The sequence below is a fragment of the Cydia strobilella genome, chromosome 21 (assembly GCF_947568885.1).
Source record: "Cydia strobilella chromosome 21, ilCydStro3.1, whole genome shotgun sequence".
Classification (NCBI taxonomy): domain Eukaryota; kingdom Metazoa; phylum Arthropoda; class Insecta; order Lepidoptera; family Tortricidae; genus Cydia; species Cydia strobilella.
This window is the reverse complement of record NC_086061.1, coordinates 2,294,364-2,320,944: the sequence shown is the minus strand read 5'-3', so window position 1 is coordinate 2,320,944 and position 26,581 is coordinate 2,294,364. Positions and strand designations below refer to the sequence as shown.

Here is a 26,581-nt window from a genome sequence, read left to right as displayed (position 1 = left end):
ATCATTATAAAAAATCTAACGTTTCTTATGGAATTTTAAGGTTTATGACTTAAAATTATTAAATAAAGCAAAATTTGGTATTTTTTATTAGATTCTCAAACCATTTATTTAATGATAATTAATATCGAACGAACCATTATTATGAGCGTTTTACGTTTTGTTATCTGTCAAGCTACTTAAACACGCTCCATCCAAGGTCAAATTACTTTCCCCACTAGTGGATAAAATGCGTTTTTCCCCGCTTGTTTTAAAGGATAATAGACGGCTTTCCGAGCTAGTGAGGGGAAAAATAATTTGATCGTTATTTATCATGTGATAGCGAAACCCTGACATTTGAACTAATCTTACAAACGAACTAAATTGTAATAAATTATTTAAAGCCATAACTGGTTATCCCCGATTACTGTTTAGTATTCGATTCGAACAAGTAATCTGCAAACCTTGACACAATGACCATGCCGATTGATGTCGCCTTACGTCACCCAAGTAATAACTAACTCTTATAAATTCCACACGTACTTGATACATGGCCGTTTTTGGCGAGAGGTGGAACGATTCTGTATGCGGATGGGATATCGAGGAAAAACCTTAAAGGGTTAACTCATGATTTAGATTATATAGCAAAAATACTGCCGTCACATGAAATGGTTAAATTAACCATTCAAACATAATTTTGTCGGCCTCGGCTAACGGATGCGTTAGGGCACGACACTACATCACAGTTGCAAGTTTGAACGGACCAATCAAAACTCATCAATCTTTCTAAATTCAAATTTAGAAGTCAAAACTATGATGTTTACATTGTTTATTTTCAAGTTTTTTTAGCGTTGGCGCTAAATAGATAAGCTTTTTCCTCGTCTGTGCGCATAAGGACAAAAAGTAGAGCAAAAACCTAATCACAAAAACCCCTTCGCCCATTCATTGAGTTTCGTGACCGACGTCCATCGATACGGTATTTTGGCAGGTTCAATTCAAAGCCCGTTCACGGATAGCAGTTACGCAAATATATTCTGCCGTCAAAAATGCAACAGCACTCTAACCTAACTGCATCGGTTTTGCTGATTTCTTAGCTATCATGATAGTATTCAAGGTGAATTATAAGAGTTCACACAAAGTTAAATTACTAGTAAAGTTTGGTTGTCGTTAAATCGCTGAATTAATTAATCGGGAAGCGGAAATAATTTGCTAAAATTTAGTAAGCTAAAACTTTTTTCGCACTGAAGACTAGTCCTAGGTACCTACCTACTAGCTGACGGAATAACATTTTTAACTCGATGCTTGCTTCCAAGTAAAATGACGTCATGATGAGTAATTATATTAACGAATTCTATAGGAATGTTCGCAGGAATTTAAAATTGGAGTCGGAACTTGGGATTCTCATTTAATTACTTTGAGAAACGATAAAGTTTTAAACAATTTCTTTAATACAAACAACACGCCCGAGACAAACACATGAAAGATGCAAAAAGTCTGTCTGGTTACTTGTCACGCGTGTCCTTTTTAAGTGGGTTCATAGATATAATCTTAATTATATGTACTTAATATGATATCATCGATTTAATATATGTTTGACAAATTGTCATTGAATTATTTTATCGCCGTTTAAATGTGAATTTAAAAGTAAAGAAGTCATTAATGTTTCAGTATGTAAAAAAGTTATTCAAGATCACAACAGGGGGAGGGGGCAATGTGGCGTCATAAAAAAACCGGTTCCATGTTACAGCAATAAAATAAAATTAGCACAAAAGGAATGACAACGATTTAACTATACCAGTCCACGTAACGTCTAAATATAGTTTACCTTATAACAGTTGAGATATGTGTGGGTCACAGCGTGACCTAATACATTCAGTGTAACAATACTACATTTAAATAAAGTCCAAGGCAGGCAAGACGGTACGATCCAAGTTATACCATATAATGAACCAATTAAAGTTTCTAGAGTAATGCTTTAAAACTTGCAACTCACTCAGATGAATGAGAAGTTGTAATAGATATTTCCCGTCTAATTATGATGTAACCCTATTAGCTCTCGTCCGTTAATTCCTTTTGCGGTATCATGCAAAGGTGTTTGAACTATCTACTAATACTCATAGACTTATGGTTGACTTTGCTCAATAATTAGCGCTTACTAAATCACTCTTATCACCAATAAAATCAAGCGTGCTTGTTGAACTTTTAAAGTGTAACGGAACTACATATTTAGCTTCAGCTAAAATAAAGTTTGCGTCAGGTTAAATTTTAATGGCGTTATTCATAAACGTCCGTCAAATCTAACAAGTCTTTGATAGTCGTTTGTCCCAATCTCTGTCATTTAGACATTGTGTTTGTTAGAAAGAGAAAAAGCTTAATAGAGGTTTCCAAATTTTATTAATAAAGAATTCAAGTCGTTGATACCGACCATCAACAATCGGGCAAATATCAAACCAAATTTCTCCTTGATAAAATGTGCATTATCATAAAAATTACATTCGTAAAATATGAATATTATAATTGTTATTTACGATACGAGTAAGTAAGCCACTACTTATCTTAAGACGCCTCTTCAAAGCATTACGATTGCCCTTCAGTATTATAAATTGAAGTTTAAGAGCCGTTATTATCTGTATGAATGTAATCCAGATGTAAAATTGACGTATTTAGGTTTTATTTTATTTGTATCATTCAATTATATCCAGGCGATATGGACAGTGTCAAAACAAAATTACATCTATGTATGAAGACATCGTCGGGAACTACCTAATCTAAATTCAAATGTGACATTGAGTCGTTCCTTTTTACTTAATCTGCTAGTTAGAGACAAATAATATATGTCATACATAAACACGATTATTTTAAAGCTAGACAATCCCTGACTTCAATAACATCATATCACCCATTTAGACAAAACGTGACCGTTTATATGTGCGGATATGTTTTCGGTTTAAAAGCCAAAACCAACTACATTCAACTGCCATATAAAGGTGCTGCCCACGGCGGCCACGGCATGAGCTCAGACAGTGGGTGGACGAGAAATGAAGGTTTTATCGAGACGTTAATTGCATGGCGTAAATAGATAGAAGGCTAGATTTTTACAATTACTTAACGTGTGGGATTTTGCACATTTACCACTTTAAATCTATCTGATTTTGCTTGGGTGCAGACAAAGATAAAATAGTGCGTAAGTTGCTATTTTCCAGTAACTAAGTATCATAGTTACCCTAGTATTCTACCTATATAATGTAGAGGTTTTTTTTAACGAGACAAACAAAAGCAATGCATTATTTAGAACATGTACTAGTACCATCATAACCTGTCGGAACAATTGTCAACCTTACTGCGATTACATAGTGTCGTCACATGGGCACTTCAGAGCGTTTCCATATGTAATTTTCAAGTAGATATATTATGACTAGAGATTCGGCGGGTGAGTAATTTTCAGTGCAGCGAATGCATTATCCGTAATGCGACCTTCACACTGCCACATTTCATAACAATGTGCTCGGAATTGCGTTTAACACCGGCAGGTAATAAACAACTCACTTTTATTGTATAATACGATCGTCGTAAGAGCATAGGTTGGATGTCCAGTTCCTACTATTTATTTATTACCAGTTTAATAGTTTAACATAGTTAATGTTTAGCCATAATGTTAAAAGGTTGGAAATGCAAACACAATCATCTGCTATAGATGTCGTGGCCGTGGCCAATGATGATGATGGAACAACTAAATATGTATGTCTGTTAAAAATGCATGTAACGTGCGAACAAACTGACGAACTTTTTAAATATTGATTTCTACAGGCCTAACAGAAGACGACATTAAAAAAAACCGGTCAAGTGCGAGTCGGACTCGCGCACCGAGGGTTCCGTACTTTTTAGTATTTGTTATTATAGCGGCAACAGAAATACATCATCTGTGAAAATTTCAACTGTCTAGCTATCACGGTTCATGAGATACAGCCTGTTGACAGACGGACAGACGGACAGCGGAGTCTTAGTAATCCCGTTTTTACCCTTTGGGTACGGAACCCTAAAAATTAGTTACACCTGATTATTATAGATACATAGGGTTTCATACGACTAGAATAAGTATGACAAATCTCTTAAAGGAAGTATGAAAAGCACGTAAAAACGAAATGTCGTTAAGGCGCCTATCTTGGCATTAGCCGGTCCTCCTCGAGGCCAGCCTAATGACATAATGTGGTGACATCACTGTCGTGAATTATACGTCAACACGCGAACCTGCGAGCATCGCACGTGGAATCGGTTAAATAATATAAAAGGCGTGTCAGACATTTGAGAATATATCGTTCCTTGAAAAAACAGTGTCACTATACAAACTGATTTGTACTTGAAAATTCAACTTTTGAATAATGGAACAACGTCACAATTAGTGACACTATATTTCTCAAGTAGCGATATCGCGTATAAGCAAATTTAAACTTCGTTTGGATAGATAACTTCTAAATCTATGTGTCAAATCGTAACTTGACTATCTTTTCTTCTTTTTGAGAATCTAACGAACTTTCATAAGTTTTATAACTGTTTAATGTCAAAGTCAATATTAAACAGAAAGACGTGAAATGGGCTTGTTTATCACAGTTGAAATGTAATCTTTTTTATATTTCAGGTTGGATCGCATGCTCATAATATTTCCGGTTCCTATTTATTTAAACGACCTTGGAAGTGGACATTATACGTGAAACACAACTGCGATGCCAGGGTGGTCATATTTATAAAACAATAACCCGATAAATTGCAATTGGCCTTGCAATAAAATGATGTGCTTATAAATCATTTAATGCCGACGTTGTGTAAAATATGTCAAGAGTATCCCTAAATCTAGTTAAAGTCCTAAAAATTTAATAGTTTTCGATAATTCTGAAATAGCTTAAATATTGTATTTAAAAGAATCTATTGCGAAACATATACAAGTTTCAAACAGTATACAGGATTTTCGAAAACAAAGATAATGCATTCACAACTGTTTGACACATTGACGAGTAGCATTTTCCATTTAGAAGCCGAAGATATGGCATCACATACTCGTCGATGCCTCATCCAAGCAAAAAAAAAACGCTTACCAATGTGACAATGTCTCCAGGGTTGGCGGCGGCGATCCTCCTTAATCTTTCATATAGCATGTCCAACAGTCTTTGGTGCTTCGCGTTCAGGTCATCCAGTTCCCTGGCCACGTTCTCCGCTCCGCTCTGCTCGGGTGCGGGCTTGTTCCTGCTGCGGTGTCTCTCGGCCTGGTCGAGCTCGGCCTGCCGCTTGACTTGCTTCATGTCGAGCGAGGGGTGCACCTCGTCGCAGAGCCATTCGGCGTAACGCTGGCATCTCGATGAGTGGATCTAATTCGAGTTAGGATCGAAGCAGGTTATAGGTTAGTTAGTTGATTGCTCTTTTTTGTGAGACTAAAGCTCACAGACTCCGTTGGTTGGGTCATCTTGAGAGAATGGATGAAGATCCGATCTTCATCTATGAGAAGAGCATACCTGGGCCGTCCAGCAGGAAGACGCTCTATCGGACGCCCCAGGTATCGCTGGTGCGACATGGTGGAGGCGGATCTGCACGAAATTCGAGTCACCAATTGGCGACAGGTCGCACAGGACCGAGAAAAGTGGCGTTGTTTTGTGTCGGAGGCCAAGTCTCATTTTAGGTCGCTGAGCCAACGGAGTAAGTAAGTAAGTAAGTCTTTTTTGCATTAATTAGTGTATTTTCTGTTGAAATATTAAGTGAAATTGTAATACCTCTTTTAGAGATTTTAGAAAAAGAGCAATCAGCTGCTTTGTTATAATTAAGCATTAAATATTAGAAAATATATTCTCAAGACATTCGTTTCGCCATTCATACAATACCTAGTTAGGGAAGTTTTGTGATACAAGAGACTTTCATACTTCACGCAAAATTATCATTCCTTGCAAACATCACACTTTCATAATATAGATTTATAGGGATAATTTGTTCAGTTTCAAAATATCCCAGGAGAGAATCATGCTGGGAGACAGTTAAAGCTTTAACACCTTTTTTAAGCGTGCAACACTAAACACTTTACTTTTCATACCCATTTTTCGTGCATTAACACCCTAAGAAATCACCAAAGTACAAAACTAACATTTTTTTTAACTAAATTTATAGCAACACTACACTGGTAGACCCAAACAATGCATGCAAAGGTAGTCATTTGAGGTGAGATCGATGACCTCAATTACAGACGATGAGACAAATATAATTTGAGCTCTTGTTCACATCACTTTTAATATAAAAGAAGATCTTACTAAAATGGGTATGTACAAATTTTGAATCACAAATGTAGAATGCTCAAGATGGTGCGTAACATAATTGTTTGCTAATTCTATTCTGCTTTAGTCACAATGCGATTTCAGATGAGCAGTAATAAATTGCTGGTTCCATCATATTTTCATCCACACATCACACATACATGTTAATGTTAATAAGTTGCACACACTTTAGTCACAAAAGGCGTGGATATTATTTTATAAGCGCAAAAGCACCCACTGGAGTGATCCCATGCGTTACAATTTTAAATGTATGTCTGTTGAGGTAGAATCAAAATTATTAAAATCCCTCCAGGGGTATGTACGGCCAAAGCGGACGTGCGTCTAAAAGTAAAGGTGCGACGATTCATAGACAGAAAACCTAGACGAAGTGACCCAAAAAAGAAGAAGACGAAACGACTAAGCGAAAACGAGGAATGAGGAAAGGTGGTGATGAAATGCTGAACTATTTCATATCTTCCATCCAACGACAATCATAACAACCCTCATACTACAGAGATGAGGGATATTAAACTCCATAAAATAATCAGAAAATTAAAAACAAAATAACTGAAAAAAAGAAGAATTAATAGACATTCTTGTGCATCGATCGTCAGTTATTTTGTTTTTTAAAACACTATGTTGACTCGAAAAACAAGTTTCAAATTGCGAACCAGACCGTAAACAGGTCACAGATTAAGTAAATTATGTGGTGTGTTTTAGTGTTCTGTGATTTACCTTCGCCTCTCTTATGAATCTGCCACCGTCAACGTTAACCTTCTCTATCTTTGGCGTTCTCTCCACAACACTGGTCAGTAGATTCTGTAATATAAACCACAAGACACCCAAAAATGAATATTAATTAGTAAATACGTGCAAAAACAAAAATCGACCTTGTTTTGTGCCGGATAAATTATAGTTTAGCTTTTTATAAATTGAACAACATGCAAAATGGATTATTTTATTTAAAACCATTAATATTTACTTAATACATAATTAGTAGGTATATCTGATTTCTTCGAAGTTAATATATTTGTGCATGCAATGACTTTAAATTAGGATCTGTAAGTGGTAATCCACATTCAGCCCACGTCTCCAGTTTGTCAGTAACCACATGCTTTTTGGTTATAACTGGTTTAATTTAATATTTATGACCAACTTGAAGACGAGAAAGAAAGGACTCGAGACCTAACAAGTCGATATCATCTGAGGCAATTATATCTGAAAATAGGTACATTATACTGCCAGCAACAACTAAAATCTTCCTATAGTGAATGTTATAACGGGGACATAGTATTCGTAATAAATACGCATAGCCCGAGCAAAAAGCGACGGGCAGAAATACTAAAAGCAACACTTAATTGACTATTCATGGAACTAATGGCGTTATAGTAAGGTTCACAATATAGTCAATTAACCGTATTGACAATAGCATGTCACTACACCAATCGTTCGATCACGAAGTTTGTCGACCTCTCAAAATCGACCATCTGTTCGAAAGTCTGACAAAAAACAACAAAAAATTGTTGAGTCGCTCATACTGATGCATATGTCGTGGCCAGATCATAGAGTTTGATCATTCCATGAAATGCCAGTTTAGAATTGATCATGTTATGGTTAAATTGTTCGACTTTTTCATGATGTGGCCAACCGATAATTTCATGAAATGATTGACGCATCTTGAAAATGATCAATTCTAAGATCTTGCCATGATGTCCGCTGCACACTCTCTGCTGCTACATTATACTTGTCGAGAGACCCCGAGACAGGCCGAGAACGAGTGTGCACATACTGCTCCCTCCCTTCTCGTCTCGCTCTTATAGTCTGCATCTTCTCAAATGAGATTTTGTTCCTTTTGTGCGTGCGCGTGCCCATTGCTGGTGAGTGCATGCCACTCGCTGATACACAATGCACAAAAGGAACAAAGGCTTTTGTTTAACAGATTAGGATCTTTGGCGAAAAAATCATTAGAGAAGATGCAGACTATGCTTGTTTCGTCTCATCCTTCTCCGATTGGGTCGGACCGGTGTCGAGACTCTCGGCTCGAGGCTCTGGACGAGTGTATACAGCCGGTGTGATGCACAGATATTCCGAATACCAGTGCAGGTAGTTGTTGGCAGAAGACTCACCCTGGTGGGCTCGAACTGTTCCTTGGGGCGCACCTCGATGGGCGGCTGCGCCTGCAGCTTGCCGAACGAGTCGTCGATCCATTCGGCTTCCTTCTCGAGCCCGGCGTTGTAGTTGCGCAGGAGTTGGTATGCGGCCTCGCAGCTTCGGAGGCTGCAATTAAATTTAATTATTGTATCGCCAAATATTGGAACAAAATCGCACAAATGAAAATAGGTCGATCTTACGCGAACTTAACATCAAAACCAGACTCTCAACCATCTGTCTACGCAGGATATTGGAGTTTTTCGGTCACATAGCCAGGAAAGAAGGTCATAATCTTGAACAACTCTAAGTTACTGGCAAGGTTGATAGCAAACGACCTAGAGGCCGTAGCCCAACAAGGTGGGCAGATCAAGTCCGTTCTACCCTGGACACCCAACTGCACGTCGCGCTTCACGATGCCAACAGGCACAGATGGCGACACCGTCAAAGAGAAGCTGATTCCACGGGGGTTTCACGACCCTCAGCAATGAGGAACACGACGCATGGAGGAGGAAATATTGGATCAAATATCATGCCGTTTATGCTGTTGGTAAGTGTAATTACGTTCGTTGAAATGTAATTGTCCTGCAGAGTTACATTAGTCTGTCCGCTGACCAAACAAAAATTTTCAAATACCTACCCCAAGCTATATTGATAATTTTGATAAACCATGATAGGAAGCCGACTATACGACAAACGATAACCAAGTTTGTGGTATGTTCAACGATTATTAACAATTAAGTGAACAGAGACCAAATGTAAAACATATTTGGCAACAGTCACCAGTTGGAAATGTCATCCTTCCTATCATAGAGTTCAAGTCTATATGGTACAGTCAAGTGTCAGTGACATTTAGTTCCTGCGCATCCTTTTAAAGCAACGTTACTTATAGCAAAGATAGATATAACTCCGTAATAGATGGATACAGTCTAAGGAAAAAACGCGCCTCTTTTGATACTTGATCAGATGGCGCCACTAGCTTTGGCCTACTCTCGTATAGAGGGCGTTGACGGTCTCGTTTCTTATTTATAATTTTAACGCATATCAGTGAAAGAACATGGGTTAAAATCATATAAAAATAATTAATGCAAATAAAAAAATCATTTATCCATATTTAAATACATTTTATCGTATTTTTATAAATCTTCATTTTTAGTTTTAAAGTGTGTCGATAGATGGCAATGAATTTACAGTGGTTACAAAATTTACTACGACAGTACCGCTCTATCTTATTATATCCTCTTTGCTTATAGCCATTTGAGACGTTAATCTCCATGAAATAAGGTGTACAAATGAGTAAGACGTGTCTCACCGCTCAGCGAGCTGCTGGCACACGTTGTTCCACCGGGTGTTGAGCTGCGCGACCTCCTTGTCGAGGCGCTCGAGGTCGGCGTGCTGGCCGGCGCGCGGCAGCGACGCGTGCGGCAGCGCGCCGCGCGAGCTCGCCACCAGCCGGCGGCAGTTCTCCGCGTCCTCGTTCATCTGCTCCACCTGGACCTGCTGCTTGCTCACCGCCACTTGCATGCGGAGCAGATCCTCGTGCATCTGAGGGAAAGGTAATATACTAATAATCAACTTCAAACATTCAAGATATTCACTGACTACGAAATAGGGAATATTACGCGAAACTTCGTAGGGGGCGCCACTACCACAATCCGAGGGTCTATCGTAAAACAAGAAAATAGAAATTTCGTTGTTTAACATCTCTGTCAGTCCTGCATATTAGAGCGAAAATTTCGGATTCGCGTTTCCCGGTAGGTCCTCTGTAAACAAACCGCCTTGATGCATCAATGACATATTTTATTATATCGGAAAACTTGTGAAAAACCTGTTAAAGTATGTACAAGTTACTCTATGATTTACTAAAGAACATTGCAGTAATACCCCCTATTCAAACGTAAACAGACATAGAAAATTGCCGATCTCTAAACTGAAGATAGGCGTTTTTTGAAATGATTGACGGAGGAGGACGAATGGAGAGTAACCAGATAGCTACGTTTTGGTCAATATTTTTTAATCCTGAACGAAAAGTGCGTCTTTAATTCTCAAAAGAAGTTCCTAAAATGAGATGTTCAAAATGATCTGCAAACCCTTTTGATACCTCAACAATAAAAGTGTTTAAATAATTTTGAACACCCGAGTCGCTGCTGAATGGACTCATTTGAATTTAAAAAAATGTTGAACTTGTTTACTTACATCTTTCAGCAGTTCGATGTCGTTGGGTAAGTCGTTGAACTGCGCGAGCTTGATTTCGAATTCGGTGATGCTCTGGTGGTTCTCTTCCATGCTGTTTACCACGATTTCTACGTACTTCAGCCTGCAAACATTACATAAGAATATAGATATAGGTGTATTTAATTATTGTTCGATTTCAAATATATCTTACAGCTTTCGCAGTTATATGGGAATCAACTCACCTTTCGACGAACAATTGGCTCTTGGACTGCATGTCGTTCCATTTCCCCATGACCTTGTCGAGGTTCTTCTTCATGGCCGGTGTCTTTAGGGCAATGCCTGAAAACAATCATAAGAGTGAGAAAATTGCTTGTGAAAGGCGTATTTTACTGTCGGTTCGAGGGTTAAAAAGGTACATATGAAAATCTTGCAACTTTAGCCCGCACACGAGTTCCGTGCATTTTTGTGCGCGGAAGCGAGAAGGGGGTGAGTTGAGTTTAGGAAATCCACATTGCAAGACTTGTTGCTTGGAGCTTGGAAGTGTTAGGACTTTCACACGGCGATGATACTTGGCCGTTAACTGAAATGCCATGATCTCCAAGTTCTAAAGAAATGTGAGTAGACTGGCTATTTACTAAACAAGGTGTGCTGTGACAGGAAAGGTTCACACACACATAACACACTTTGCCCTGTTTATACTATGGTTCAGCAGTGGTTCGTGACTGACCTCTGAAGGTGGCCTGCACCTCCTCGACGTGGCTGGTGAGCGCGTGCACGGAGCTCTCCCAGTCTTTGTGCTGCAGCACGAGGTGCTCGAGCGAGTCGAGGTCGCGCGGGATGTGGCTCGCGATGCGCTCGTGCAGCTGCCGCTCCAGCACCTCCAGCCGCTCCAGCAGCGAGGATGATTGTTCTGTGAAGATGCGCGCGGCATTCTTGCTCTCCTCTGGAAACGTGAAGGATTGTTTAGTGGTTTATTAATATTAAGCGATATTGAAACATAAAATGGTAGTTTAACATGTAGGCATTAAACACCACTATAACTCTAACTATAACCTGATTTAGGCATTATTTATAAATAGCTTTTGCCCGCGACTTCGTCTGCGTGGAGTTAGTAATTTGGGTAGCTTATTTTTTATCCAATCTACATTTTACCGATTCTCCATACAAACATCCACCCCCCTTTTCACCCCCTTAAAACATGATTTCTGGGATGAAAACGACCCTATGTCCTTCCTCGGGACTCAGACCATCTCTATACCAAATTTCAACTAAATCGGTTCAGCGGTTTAAGCGTGAAGAGGTAGACAGAGACAGTATTATCACTATAAATCTACTACTTTTTACTGGTCGACTAATTGATTCTGTGGCACATTATCGTCAATTATAAACTACATTTACCTACGTCACGTTATGGACACATACGATGACACTTTTTACCTCAACTGTTCTGCAACATCATCATGACAAGTTACGTTTAACCATCTCCTTCCTATATTCACCACTGAGAGTGCGGAGTGTTAGGGTCGGCAACGCGCATGTAACTCCTCTGGAGTTGCAGGCGTACGTAGGCTACGGAGACTGCGTGACATCAGGCGGGCCGTATGCTTGATTGACACCGACGTAGTATAAAAAAAACCTATTAGTTACACAACGAATACTTCAAACATAATAAGTCGGGTGAATGACACCACATAATTTCAACCTACACTGTAATATCAAAACAATACACGATGACAACTGGTAAATCACCTGACAGCCTACAGTCAAAACTCCTCGCCCTAAACAGTGTACAGTTTAGTAAACTGTCGTAACGCTCTGAAACATTGAAACCGTGTATCAGCGATCGAGTCTAGTGAGCGGGTGAATTCTGGGCGAGTGATTGAAAATTGCTGCCCAACATCAGGACCATTTTAAACTTGGCCTTAAATATAATATAATAACTATAACTAAAGTTGATACGATAATACTGTTCTCATCCGTGTTTGCAATTTTTAATTGCCAAAAATGTACACATCAAATCAGCCGTTCTCCAAAACTGTCTTGTACACAGGAAATGTTTTGGACAGGCGGTCACGTACGAGCCGATCGACGCCGCCCGACACCTAAAATTGCCCTTGCAATTGAGCAACGACAACCGTGATGTCACTCTCGTGTAGGCGCTCTCTTATTCTCAAGAAGTCGTTATCATTAATAAAGTACGTCTGTACTTTGGTTTGGTTGATTTGACTAGAACGAGGCGCCAAATTAGACTCGAAACACAAGCTATGAGTTGCCATTTTCCCAAGCATTGTTATCACTGTAGCTTTGAAATAAGGTTTTGATGTTTTTACTAATAAATATCACGCATAGATAGACCTTGCCGCATCATATGAAAGCTAGGGATGCATCACAACAATAACAGTTTTTATATGGTGTCAAAATAGCAGTATTTCTTTTTTTTTTATACTACGTCGGTGGCAAACAAGCATACGGCCCGCCTGATGTTAAGCAGTCTCCGTAGTCTATGTAAGCCTGCAACTCCAGAGGAGTTACATGCGCGTTGCCGACCCTAACACTCCTCTCCCTCGAGCTCTGGCAACCTTACTCACCGGCAGGAACACAACACTATGAGTAGGGTCTAGTGTTATTTGGCTGCGGTTTTCTGTAAGGTGGAGGTACCTCCCCAGTTGGGCTCTGCTCTAGATCTGGAATGACATCCGCTGTCCTGTGCCCTACCACACAAAGCGAGATGTCATTCACATTGCCCATACCTCTCTTTTGGACGTAGTTTAAGGACATACCCGGGTCCTAGACATTTCATACATATTTAGCTTTAAAATTAATTATTTTTTGAACAAGTGTGCAAAGTAAGCAATTTAAAGCAAGTGTCGGTATTGAAAACGCGAGGGGCAAGCCATGAGCTATGGTTACAGTGTTTCAGGAGATACTAACTCAACTTCGCTTAGATAATTTAGACACGTTTTTTACAAGTTAGAAGTCTAAATCAACCAGGAGTACGATAAGATAACATCTTCGTAACTATTGTCATTTGTCATGATTGCATTCTTAGATCCATTCGTACGATTGTGTTACTCATTGACTATATATAACGGTGATGGCACTTCACATGAAGCGGGCCACAATAACATGACCTGGGGCAGATGAAAACAAGCTCAAGGTCAATATCAGACGTCGGTGTAATTACATTATTTAAATTGTTGTCAAATTTAAATTGGTGCGTGTGTCCCGTCTCCAAATTGTTCATATATGCAGATTTTTGGCCGGTTACAAACAGTGTAGACAGTACAGGTATTTGTAGTTTGTGTTTACCACGAATATAAACAACATGACAGCTGATCTAATAGGCATTAAGATTCTAATAAGTACTATGTTTATTTTTTTCAGTACTGGATTTACAAGAGTTAGGCGTCGAACATTTAAGAAAATATTGACTAATTAGTATGTATACGGCGCTAGGTCATGAATAAATCTGTATTGATTATATGTAGTGTTCAGGCTAATGATCGGATGCTGATAAGATCGATTTCGTTTTAATTATAATGGACGTAGTCTTATTCACTCATCATAATCATCACTACCGACAAGAGCAAAGCTCTTAAGTTAAAAATTAATTATGAAACAAAGGCGGAATTTTTGCATATAACTTTGTCCCAACCCAAAATGTTGAGTTTGTTGAGTTTAAAAGTAATTATGGAACAAAGGAGGAATTTAAGCATGTAACTTTGTCCCAAAATGTTGAGTTTGTTGAGTTTAAAAGTAATTATTGAATAAAGGAGGAATTTAAGCCTATTACTGTGTCCTAAAATGTTGAGTTTGTTGTGACGCTAATATTCGAATTAGTCTGGAATATTTACCATCTTTTCCCCTCGAGAATATTCGTTTTATCATCTTCATTTTTGATATCCGTTCGTTGCGTTCACAATATGGCACAAAACGTCGTTTTCATCACTTTCGATTGTTGATAGACAAAATTTGAAACTTTGTGAACATTACAAAAACAATGCAGTTTAAATTAACTGCTGTGAAATGTAATATTAACACACATCAAAACAGAACGTGTAGCCTAACTTACACTACTTTTAACCAAAAAAAGAGCGTAATGTAATTTAAAGCAATGAACGGCACTTGTTTAGAAAGGAGAACGCGTCCAGCGTCAATCGGACTCGTCCCCGTAGTACGGACTAATTGCGGCTGGCTCCCGCAGGACGGTAACGCTGCTCTCGTTTGAGAGTTTGTGACCTCAACATTGACGGCCACACGGGCAAAGTTTAATAGTTGTAAGGATTTGTGGTCTTTCAAAATGAGTAAAATATGTCCCTCCTGTTTTCAAATCTGAAATATACAATATTCCTATGTCCTATTGAAATTTGCTTAACATTTATTGCAGTTTTAAAATGGTTATCGTTTCAAATTTCGTACTTTCAAGCACTCGCTCTTTTTACCTATGACAGAGTTCTAGTTTTTCTTCTCATCGACCGAACGAAAGTGAAGGTCTCCATTTTACCTTGTGCAAAAATACTTTCATATATCCGAATGTTCTCTTCTACGGGTCGCATTTGTCTTCAGATTCTCGTGAAATTTTGTGAGCAGGTTCAATAATTACGTACATTTTTTTTTGTTGATTAAGTTTTTTTTTCATAATGGCGGCGCCATGGGGGTTCGCGAGATTTAGAGCTCACAGAGCCTTAGTTTCTGGTAGCATAAATGAGCCCGTGTCTCGCTCATTGTACGAGTATTCAGATAATGAGTTAACTGATACTGTAGTTATGCATCTACATCGCAAGTTACGCAAGTATCAAGACCGACTACTAAAAGTAAAGCGTTAAGGTGCATCCACCCACACTTTAATTACGCTATAAGTCCGTCTCTCGCTATCGCACGCGACAGTACGCCCATACGGACAACTATTCCGGCAAGGCCGGACATTCAAGTTAATACGCTAGAGTTTATTTGACAGATCTATGATAAATTAGTGTGAATGAAAATTTAAGAACCGTTTAAAAACCGATTAGAGTTCAATGAAGGGTGAATTTTAGTTTAGTATTTTTTTTTTCGTGTCGTGTCGTGAATTGTATGTCAAAAATATCATTTTTGATAGTTTACCTATATATAGTTGTTGTGATTTTCTCAAAAGATATCTAATTTTTATTATGTTTAATATTGCCAATAATAAGGTGCATAAAATCGTAAACCTATGCTCTCCGCAATCGTCATAGCAACCCTATATTATTAAAGGATTAGATTAACTAGAGGAAGTTAAAATATTATGAAACACTTTAATTTTTCGGTCATAAAAGCCCAAGGTCTAGCTAGCGACAGTTGTGCCCTAAATACGGTAAGAAAATAAACCAATTATCCCACAGTTATTCAGTTGGTGTGCGTCTTGGTAACAAAAATAAAATTGATTAATTGCTACTCGGTTTCAATTCAATTATCTCCCGACGACACGGGATATTTGATAGCACGGAATATGGCTCTTTTCGTTGGTCAAATTTTTGTTATATAGGAGGCAAACGAGCAGACGGATCACCTGTTGGTAAGCGATTACCGCCGTTACCGTCGCCCATGGACACCCGTAACACCAGGTTGTGCGTTGCCGGCCTTTAAGATGATTACACTCTTTTCTTGAAGGTTTGAAGGTCGTATTGCTCTGGAAATATCGCAGGCGATAGTTCATTCCACAGTTTAGGTGTGCGAGGCAGAATTATTTTGGAGAAATGCGCAGTTGAGAACTGCCAACCATCTAAGTGGTTTGATTGATTTGATTGGCAGCCTCGGTCGCCGGATCCAGCCCCGAGGCCTAAGTTTCTCTGTCCGTGGAGTGGAGTGGAGTGGAGTGTGTGTGACGTACCTTCGGCCCTGGCGCGGCGCTCGAACTCGTCGAACAGGCGGTTGACGTCGTCGATCTCGCGGCGCAGACGGCGCAGCTGCGGGTCGGCGGGGTCGCCCTCGCCCAGCAGCTTCTCCGCGTCCTCGTTCAGCGCGCGACGGATCGCCTGCCGCTGCTCCGCGCCCATGGCCACGAACTGACACAATAACGTGTACATTATTATTTACAAACATTAACTAAACTAACAGAAACATTTCTTAGTAATAAGGTTCACGAATTATCAGCTAACAACTGTTATGACGAACCACCGTACAAGTTCTTGATGATTCGGTGAGATATTAGAAACGGGGCTTTCGTTAAATGTTAAGACACATTTTAAAATTCTAAAGTATCAGCTGAACACTTCAGCTTACGGATATTTCGCGGAAATTACCCGTTTGGAAATATTCTGAAATAAATTTTCGTCTAATTATATAATATAATATTTATATACTATTTATTTATTTAATTTTAAATTGTATTTTAATTTTAAGTTGTTTATTGAATAAAATCATGTCATATCCACATTCTAAGCTAAATATATATTACCAAAAATATATTATTAGTATGTATGTATGTATGTATATGTATTATCTTATTTTTGTAGAAGTAGTACCGCCTACTTGGTTGAATTTAAGTTTCATTTCTCCACTACCCGAAGGTTGTCTGGAAGAGATCGCTCTTTAGCGATAAGGCCGCCTTTTGTTTACCTCTATCTTTATGTATTATGCGTGTTTCCTTCCAAATTTATTTTGAGGTAGAGCAATAAAAAGGATATGTAGTCACATGTCCTAGTCTCAGTTTTGAAGATCTTGAATATTTAATGAATCGTGTTTATGGTGCTAAAAAAACAGCCTCAATGCAACCTTCGCTGCGGCAATTGGCGTAACTCGTAAATAAGCATACTTTGCATGGGGTCTTTCGATTATCCCGTAGTGAACGTGTTGGACTGTAATTTAATAACTGATAATACTACGATACTAATAAACATCTTACCTGCGGGAAGTCCCAGCCCTTGACCACCTTGATGGTGGCGAAGATCATGTTTTGCCGCATGCGCAGTTGTTTCCGCTGCCACAGCTGGATCACCTGCGTCCACAACCACCATATTAACAACACTGAACTGCTGAAGAACATGTATATAGTACACATAACTTTAGTTGATCACGAGCCAAAGGGAACTATGAAATAAAACGGTAAAGTGCATCTCTTGGATGGCTAAAAGCGACTGATGTTATTGTTAAACTTAATTACTTAGTATTACTTATAAAATTGTTGCTGTGCTATTTTAGTTCCTATTGGTAATACTGTAGAGTTAAATATGTAATAAGCATGTATTTGTTTTCGTAGATAATTAACAAAGATTAGCGGTAATGATTTGTAAACATGGGTTATATATAGTTTTTAGGTTATATTAATAGAATTATGATGTAAAATTTGTGTAGGTATATAATTGTAATTGCTGTCTATCTCAATCGTCGATTGCAAATCGTGTGATGAAGACTATTTAAAACATGTAAATATCCGTTTACAATCTTTTACTTTTGTTTTGATTGACTTCGGAATTCCAATTTTTTAAAGAACAGATGTTCTTTGATTTAAATTGTTATATTTGTACTAAATTTGTTAAGTAATACGCTAGTTAAGAGGCCGGTGTCGATTTTAGTCGCAAAAATGAAAAATTGATAGATTTAGTCCGTGAAATTTTACACCTTTTGTTACCTAATTGAAATAACAAGTACTAGTTTCTATTAGCACGTCTTCTTATCTTACCTTTTATCAGATCAATTTTTTGAAAACAGACTCACTAAATTAGTAATGTTTGCTTTTCTGATGGACGTTTAGGTAAACGCGCGTAAAGCACTGATTTTGTCACTCTTATTTGTAAATTTCGTAAAGTTTGGACTGCTAAACATGGTAATTTTGTATTACACATATCCTGTACTTGACGTTTATCAGACTACATTTTTATTATTATGACTTTGAAGTAGTGTAAATGAAAGTTAGACGAAATCAATTTTCTCCAGAAATTACTTCAAAACAAGTGACAATTTCTCTGAAAATCGACTTAATTTCAACGTAATTTTGATACTTAAGCAATCTACAACATTTGCTGAAACTATTCTTATACATCAATTTGTATAATTTACCACCATGATTTTTTGATGAATTTTTAAAAACTGCCCCTTCTCGTCATGCATTACCGGTGACGCACGCTCACGACCTCATTATTAAAAGGCAAGATGAGAAGACGTGCTAATAGAAATCAATACTTGTTATTTAGAGATTACGTAACAAAACGTGTATAATTTCAACGATTAAATCTATCAATTTCACATTTTTGCTCCAAAATCGACTACGGCCTCTTAAATACTTCAGCAACAAATATGGCAGTATTTTGTGATGCACTTTACTATGTGATAAGAAATCATGAATGAACTATTAGCTGATATAAGAGTGTTTTCATAATGCCTGATCCGATATCGGATGACCTTTGGAGAAAAACATCAACTGCTAGGAATGCCCTATGGCATCTAGTTCTTTTATTTTTTTGCATCAATGCTTTATTTTGAACAACTAATAGTAATTAAATGTACAAAACAGTACAAAAAGGCACTTTATGATCTTTGCTTTTTTGTTCTCGTATCCGACATTCAATTTAAAAACGCTCTAAGTTTGAAGGCCACGTGCGTACCCAGTGGGATGTCCGAGGACGGTACCGATCGTACAGTCCTCACACTAATTTTATTCCTTCATTTTCAAGCGCGGGGTACGGGGGGCAGACGAAGTTTCTAAGATCGTCGGTACATCGGGTATGTCTCGGCCTAAACCTTACCCTGTCGTAGGCGTTGCGGAGGTGCTGCGCGGCGTCGGTGGCGCGCGCGCACGGCGGCGGCAGCGCCACCACGGCGCCCGGCAGCTGCGCCTCGCTGCCCGCGCCGCCCAGCCGCACCAGCCAGCGCGACCGCCCCGAGTTGTCCACCACCGTCACGGCCGACCCCTTACCCTGTCGTAGGCGTTGCGGAGGTGCTGCGCGGCGTCGGTGGCGCGCGCGCACGGCGGCGGCAGCGCCACCACGGCGCCCGGCAGCTGCGCCTCGCTGCCCGCGCCGCCCAGCCGCACCAGCCAGCGCGACCGCCCCGAGTTGTCCACCACCGTCACGGCCGACCCCTTACCCTGTCGTAGGCGTTGCGGAGGTGCTGCGCGGCGTCGGTGGCGCGCGCGCACGGCGGCGGCAGCGCCACCACGGCGCCCGGCAGCTGCGCCTCGCTGCCCGCGCCGCCCAGCCGCACCAGCCAGCGCGACCGCCCCGAGTTGTCCACCACCGTCACGGCCGACCCCTTACCCTGTCGTAGGCGTTGCGGAGGTGCTGCGCGGCGTCGGTGGCGCGCGCGCACGGCGGCGGCAGCGCCACCACGGCGCCCGGCAGCTGCGCCTCGCTGCCCGCGCCGCCCAGCCGCACCAGCCAGCGCGACCGCCCCGAGTTGTCCACCACCGTCACGGCCGACCCCTTACCCTGTCGTAGGCGTTGCGGAGGTGCTGCGCGGCGTCGGTGGCGCGCGCGCACGGCGGCGGCAGCGCCACCACGGCGCCCGGCAGCTGCGCCTCGCTGCCCGCGCCGCCCAGCCGCACCAGCCAGCGCGACCGCCCCGAGTTGTCCACCACCGTCACGGCCGACCCCTTACCCTGTCGTAGGCGTTGCGGAGGTGCTGCGCGGCGTCGGTGGCGCGCGCGCACGGCGGCGGCAGCGCCACCACGGCGCCCGGCAGCTGCGCCTCGCTGCCCGCGCCGCCCAGTCGCACCAGCCAGCGCGACCGCCCCGAGTTGTCCACCACCGTCACGGCCGACCCCTTACCCTGTCGTAGGCGTTGCGGAGGTGCTGCGCGGCGTCGGTGGCGCGCGCGCACGGCGGCGGCAGCGCCACCACGGCGCCCGGCAGCTGCGCCTCGCTGCCCGCGCCGCCCAGTCGCACCAGCCAGCGCGACCGCCCCGAGTTGTCCACCACCGTCACGGCCGACCCCTTACCCTGTCGTAGGCGTTGCGGAGGTGCTGCGCGGCGTCGGTGGCGCGCGCGCACGGCGGCGGCAGCGCCACCACGGCGCCCGGCAGCTGCGCCTCGCTGCCCGCGCCGCCCAGCCGCACCAGCCAGCGCGACCGCCCCGAGTTGTCCACCACCGTCACGGCCGACCCCTTACCCTGTCGTAGGCGTTGCGGAGGTGCTGCGCGGCGTCGGTGGCGCGCGCGCACGGCGGCGGCAGCGCCACCACGGCGCCCGGCAGCTGCGCCTCGCTGCCCGCGCCGCCCAGCCGCACCAGCCAGCGCGACCGCCCCGAGTTGTCCACCACCGTCACGGCCGACCCCTTACCCTGTCGTAGGCGTTGCGGAGGTGCTGCGCGGCGTCGGTGGCGCGCGCGCACGGCGGCGGCAGCGCCACCACGGCGCCCGGCAGCTGCGCCTCGCTGCCCGCGCCGCCCAGCCGCACCAGCCAGCGCGACCGCCCCGAGTTGTCCACCACCGTCACGGCCGACCCCTTACCCTGTCGTAGGCGTTGCGGAGGTGCTGCGCGGCGTCGGTGGCGCGCGCGCACGGCGGCGGCAGCGCCACCACGGCGCCCGGCAGCTGCGCCTCGCTGCCCGCGCCGCCCAGCCGCACCAGCCAGCGCGACCGCCCCGAGTTGTCCACCACCGTCACGGCCGACCCCTTACCCTGTCGTAGGCGTTGCGGAGGTGCTGCGCGGCGTCGGTGGCGCGCGCGCACGGCGGCGGCAGCGCCACCACGGCGCCCGGCAGCTGCGCCTCGCTGCCCGCGCCGCCCAGCCGCACCAGCCAGCGCGACCGCCCCGAGTTGTCCACCACCGTCACGGCCGACCCCTTACCCTGTCGTAGGCGTTGCGGAGGTGCTGCGCGGCGTCGGTGGCGCGCGCGCACGGCGGCGGCAGCGCCACCACGGCGCCCGGCAGCTGCGCCTCGCTGCCCGCGCCGCCCAGCCGCACCAGCCAGCGCGACCGCCCCGAGTTGTCCACCACCGTCACGGCCGACCCCTTACCCTGTCGTAGGCGTTGCGGAGGTGCTGCGCGGCGTCGGTGGCGCGCGCGCACGGCGGCGGCAGCGCCACCACGGCGCCCGGCAGCTGCGCCTCGCTGCCCGCGCCGCCCAGCCGCACCAGCCAGCGCGACCGCCCCGAGTTGTCCACCACCGTCACGGCCGACCCCTTACCCTGTCGTAGGCGTTGCGGAGGTGCTGCGCGGCGTCGGTGGCGCGCGCGCACGGCGGCGGCAGCGCCACCACGGCGCCCGGCAGCTGCGCCTCGCTGCCCGCGCCGCCCAGCCGCACCAGCCAGCGCGACCGCCCCGAGTTGTCCACCACCGTCACGGCCGACCCCTTACCCTGTCGTAGGCGTTGCGGAGGTGCTGCGCGGCGTCGGTGGCGCGCGCGCACGGCGGCGGCAGCGCCACCACGGCGCCCGGCAGCTGCGCCTCGCTGCCCGCGCCGCCCAGCCGCACCAGCCAGCGCGACCGCCCCGAGTTGTCCACCACCGTCACGGCCGACCCCTTACCCTGTCGTAGGCGTTGCGGAGGTGCTGCGCGGCGTCGGTGGCGCGCGCGCACGGCGGCGGCAGCGCCACCACGGCGCCCGGCAGCTGCGCCTCGCTGCCCGCGCCGCCCAGCCGCACCAGCCAGCGCGACCGCCCCGAGTTGTCCACCACCGTCACGGCCGACCCCTTACCCTGTCGTAGGCGTTGCGGAGGTGCTGCGCGGCGTCGGTGGCGCGCGCGCACGGCGGCGGCAGCGCCACCACGGCGCCCGGCAGCTGCGCCTCGCTGCCCGCGCCGCCCAGCCGCACCAGCCAGCGCGACCGCCCCGAGTTGTCCACCACCGTCACGGCCGACCCCTTACCCTGTCGTAGGCGTTGCGGAGGTGCTGCGCGGCGTCGGTGGCGCGCGCGCACGGCGGCGGCAGCGCCACCACGGCGCCCGGCAGCTGCGCCTCGCTGCCCGCGCCGCCCAGCCGCACCAGCCAGCGCGACCGCCCCGAGTTGTCCACCACCGTCACGGCCGACCCCTTACCCTGTCGTAGGCGTTGCGGAGGTGCTGCGCGGCGTCGGTGGCGCGCGCGCACGGCGGCGGCAGCGCCACCACGGCGCCCGGCAGCTGCGCCTCGCTGCCCGCGCCGCCCAGCCGCACCAGCCAGCGCGACCGCCCCGAGTTGTCCACCACCGTCACGGCCGACCCCTTACCCTGTCGTAGGCGTTGCGGAGGTGCTGCGCGGCGTCGGTGGCGCGCGCGCACGGCGGCGGCAGCGCCACCACGGCGCCCGGCAGCTGCGCCTCGCTGCCCGCGCCGCCCAGCCGCACCAGCCAGCGCGACCGCCCCGAGTTGTCCACCACCGTCACGGCCGACCCCTTACCCTGTCGTAGGCGTTGCGGAGGTGCTGCGCGGCGTCGGTGGCGCGCGCGCACGGCGGCGGCAGCGCCACCACGGCGCCCGGCAGCTGCGCCTCGCTGCCCGCGCCGCCCAGCCGCACCAGCCAGCGCGACCGCCCCGAGTTGTCCACCACCGTCACGGCCGACCCCTTACCCTGTCGTAGGCGTTGCGGAGGTGCTGCGCGGCGTCGGTGGCGCGCGCGCACGGCGGCGGCAGCGCCACCACGGCGCCCGGCAGCTGCGCCTCGCTGCCCGCGCCGCCCAGCCGCACCAGCCAGCGCGACCGCCCCGAGTTGTCCACCACCGTCACGGCCGACCCCTTACCCTGTCGTAGGCGTTGCGGAGGTGCTGCGCGGCGTCGGTGGCGCGCGCGCACGGCGGCGGCAGCGCCACCACGGCGCCCGGCAGCTGCGCCTCGCTGCCCGCGCCGCCCAGCCGCACCAGCCAGCGCGACCGCCCCGAGTTGTCCACCACCGTCACGGCCGACCCCTTACCCTGTCGTAGGCGTTGCGGAGGTGCTGCGCGGCGTCGGTGGCGCGCGCGCACGGCGGCGGCAGCGCCACCACGGCGCCCGGCAGCTGCGCCTCGCTGCCCGCGCCGCCCAGCCGCACCAGCCAGCGCGACCGCCCCGAGTTGTCCACCACCGTCACGGCCGACCCCTTACCCTGTCGTAGGCGTTGCGGAGGTGCTGCGCGGCGTCGGTGGCGCGCGCGCACGGCGGCGGCAGCGCCACCACGGCGCCCGGCAGCTGCGCCTCGCTGCCCGCGCCGCCCAGCCGCACCAGCCAGCGCGACCGCCCCGAGTTGTCCACCACCGTCACGGCCGACCCCTTACCCTGTCGTAGGCGTTGCGGAGGTGCTGCGCGGCGTCGGTGGCGCGCGCGCACGGCGGCGGCAGCGCCACCACGGCGCCCGGCAGCTGCGCCTCGCTGCCCGCGCCGCCCAGCCGCACCAGCCAGCGCGACCGCCCCGAGTTGTCCACCACCGTCACGGCCGACCCCTTACCCTGTCGTAGGCGTTGCGGAGGTGCTGCGCGGCGTCGGTGGCGCGCGCGCACGGCGGCGGCAGCGCCACCACGGCGCCCGGCAGCTGCGCCTCGCTGCCCGCGCCGCCCAGCCGCACCAGCCAGCGCGACCGCCCCGAGTTGTCCACCACCGTCACGGCCGACCCCTTCTCGATCGCGATCTGACACAACATCGTCATCGTTACCATACACGTAGCTGCAGAGAAAAGGTGCCACCCATGCATGGAAGTTTGTATCAGGGGTCGGAAACCGGTAATTGCTCCATACAAAAATACCGGTATTATTACGTTCTTTTTCGTTCTTTTGTTTATAATTTCATTTTTAATGGGACGTTTTAATAATGCAAAATTGTTTTCTAAATACATGATTCAGTCCTACGTAATGAGCATAAAAAAATTCAAAATATTGGGCTTTTTCGGGGTTTTTAAAAAATACCGGTTCCGAGCCCTGGTTTGTATGCAGCGTGGCACCATTCATCTGCAGCTGACCGTACACGCCATGCGTCCACATATAAATATTGTACACTGTACGTGCTATGTGTACAGTCGAAACGAGCTCCCGCTCTGCATAGCAATTTAATAAGTCAATGTGTGGAATGTTATAACCGTAATCTTTTTTTGAAAATCTACACTTCTACAATTTATTCTGTCAAAGTCGGTACAAAGTTAGCCGATAGGAACTCTATAAATTATACTTAACCTTACATGGCGACCCTGCCGTTACTTGACATCATTGATTCTTAAGATGCGCCAACCACCGACGTCTAGAAAACACGCAACGATTGCGCCTCTTTGAAGTAAACTAGCGCATAGTACACTATCACGAAAACAATTACAATAACTTCACAGTGCTCATATGCGCGAGCGATTCACAAATGATGCAAAATAGTTATCAGGTATAAACGCATCTCTAGATCGTTCATATCTTCTATTATAATTTTGATTTTCAATCTCTAAAGAATACAAACTCATTCTCCTTACATTAGCATGTTTATAAGCGCACACAGTCTCGGCCCTGAGCGGCCTCGTGATAGGCGCCCGCCGTTGTTTCACCGGCCTCACGGCCTGGGCCTCTTCCACCAGCCGAGACACGAGGCCGCCGTGAGAGTTCAGCTCCTCACGGAGCTCCTGCATGCCCTTGAGTAGACGCTCGCCCTGGTCGAGGGTGAACTCTGACTGGGAGAACGTCGAGTTTAGAGCTTCTTCGCGTCTGTGGAGAAAAAACGCAAATCAATAATTGTAGAACATTTATTAAGCTAGATAACAAATTAAAATGCTTCTAGTTCTCTATGAGATGACAGCACCGCCACTGTATTTAACGTTGATCAATTCGTGATTGTACGTGGCGCAACGCAAAAATATTTTGGGACAACAGTTGAAAATCAACTAAAACACATCTTTCTAGTGAGAACTACTTTAAACGTGTGGTGTGTCATGCTTCAAGCACGCGCAGCAAGGGATGGGTTTGTTAAGAACCAATAGAATCACTTCATTTACCTATTCTCGCTCAGCGCAGCGCTAGTCAGCAATTATCTATTGGTTCTTAACACACACGTCCATCGATAACCACATCCCCATACCCTAGCACATCCGCATCCTCGCACATCTCTGGTGGAAACGCAACCTTAATAATAAGGAATACTGTAAGCACTTACTTCTGTATCCATTTCTCGGCCTCCTTGACCTCCTCGAAGAAGTTGTGGTACTGGGTGGTATGCTTCAAATGAGTCTCGAGACACAGCGTCAACTGCAGCACCCACGCCCACTGCGACTGCATCACCTGTTATATCAACCAGGAACGTTAAATACTAGCTCGCTAGCTATTCTAAATTTTGCTTAACCCTTGCGCGGCTACAGCCCAATATTAACCTTCATGCATTGCGACAAGGTTCATGATGACACACCGCGCATGATAGGCGTGGCATTCAAAGGGTTAATTTTGTATCGCCGAACTAGACAGTCGTTAGACTTGAACCCCTTTGGGCTCTGAAGACAGGCGACTTCATAAGATTATAAAATTTAAGTGGTAGTCTAAAATAGACTCTATGTTGCTACAAATAAAGTTTAAATTGTACCTGCAAGTGCGCTTCGATCGTTTTCGTCGCCGGATGGTGTTGAGCGATCAACGCCTCTCCGCGGTCGATCACGTTACTGAACTGGAGCTCTCTCTTCTCCAGCGATGACATCAGTTGCTGCAAAACGAACCTTATTTATATCTGCATAAGACTTCAATTTATTTAAGCGTTAACAAGCGTGAAAATATATAGGCAACTGAGGGGTAAATTAAATTAAAACAAATTAACAAACCTCGCTATCTTCTCCAAAGGAATGCTTGCAAGGATTGAAAACGGAATTTCGTAAACATATTTTAAAATAAATGGTACAACAACATCGTCTTACAAACTTAACTTACAAAAGTCAGGGCAAGCATGTTCAACTCGAAGTTACTCTTTAGTATGAAGAAACGATGAGTAAAAGTAGTTTTTAGCTGATGCAAGTGAGCACTAAAATCTACAAAATAATTGGCCATCTAGTTTATTTAAAAAAAAATACTAAGATAGGTACTTGGTAATTGAAACGGGACTTTATTGACATTCCGAATGGTTGTTAGCAACCATTACTGCTACGTCATTTAGTACGAGAGAAAAAAAACAATATTTATCTAGGCAAGCATGCTTC

General features: G+C 45.8%; 1 protein-coding gene across 1 annotated transcript in view; it reads right to left on the bottom strand.

Annotated features, from left to right (window-relative positions):
* LOC134751067 (uncharacterized) overlaps positions 1 to 26,581 on the bottom strand; it is a 164,481-nt gene that overhangs the window by 104,723 nt on the left and 33,177 nt on the right. The window contains exons 13-25 of the mRNA XM_063686412.1: positions 25,978 to 26,094; positions 25,558 to 25,682; positions 24,884 to 25,112; positions 23,885 to 24,064; positions 17,455 to 17,547; positions 16,441 to 16,615; positions 11,317 to 11,532; positions 10,832 to 10,928; positions 10,611 to 10,731; positions 9,727 to 9,959; positions 8,393 to 8,543; positions 7,002 to 7,085; positions 5,067 to 5,336 (exon numbers count right to left, since the gene is read on the bottom strand). Of these exons, the coding sequence (XP_063542482.1) occupies positions 5,067 to 5,336; positions 7,002 to 7,085; positions 8,393 to 8,543; positions 9,727 to 9,959; positions 10,611 to 10,731; positions 10,832 to 10,928; positions 11,317 to 11,532; positions 16,441 to 16,615; positions 17,455 to 17,547; positions 23,885 to 24,064; positions 24,884 to 25,112; positions 25,558 to 25,682; positions 25,978 to 26,094 (2,091 nt within the window). The remainder of the gene's footprint in view (positions 1 to 5,066; positions 5,337 to 7,001; positions 7,086 to 8,392; positions 8,544 to 9,726; positions 9,960 to 10,610; positions 10,732 to 10,831; positions 10,929 to 11,316; positions 11,533 to 16,440; positions 16,616 to 17,454; positions 17,548 to 23,884; positions 24,065 to 24,883; positions 25,113 to 25,557; positions 25,683 to 25,977; positions 26,095 to 26,581) is intronic.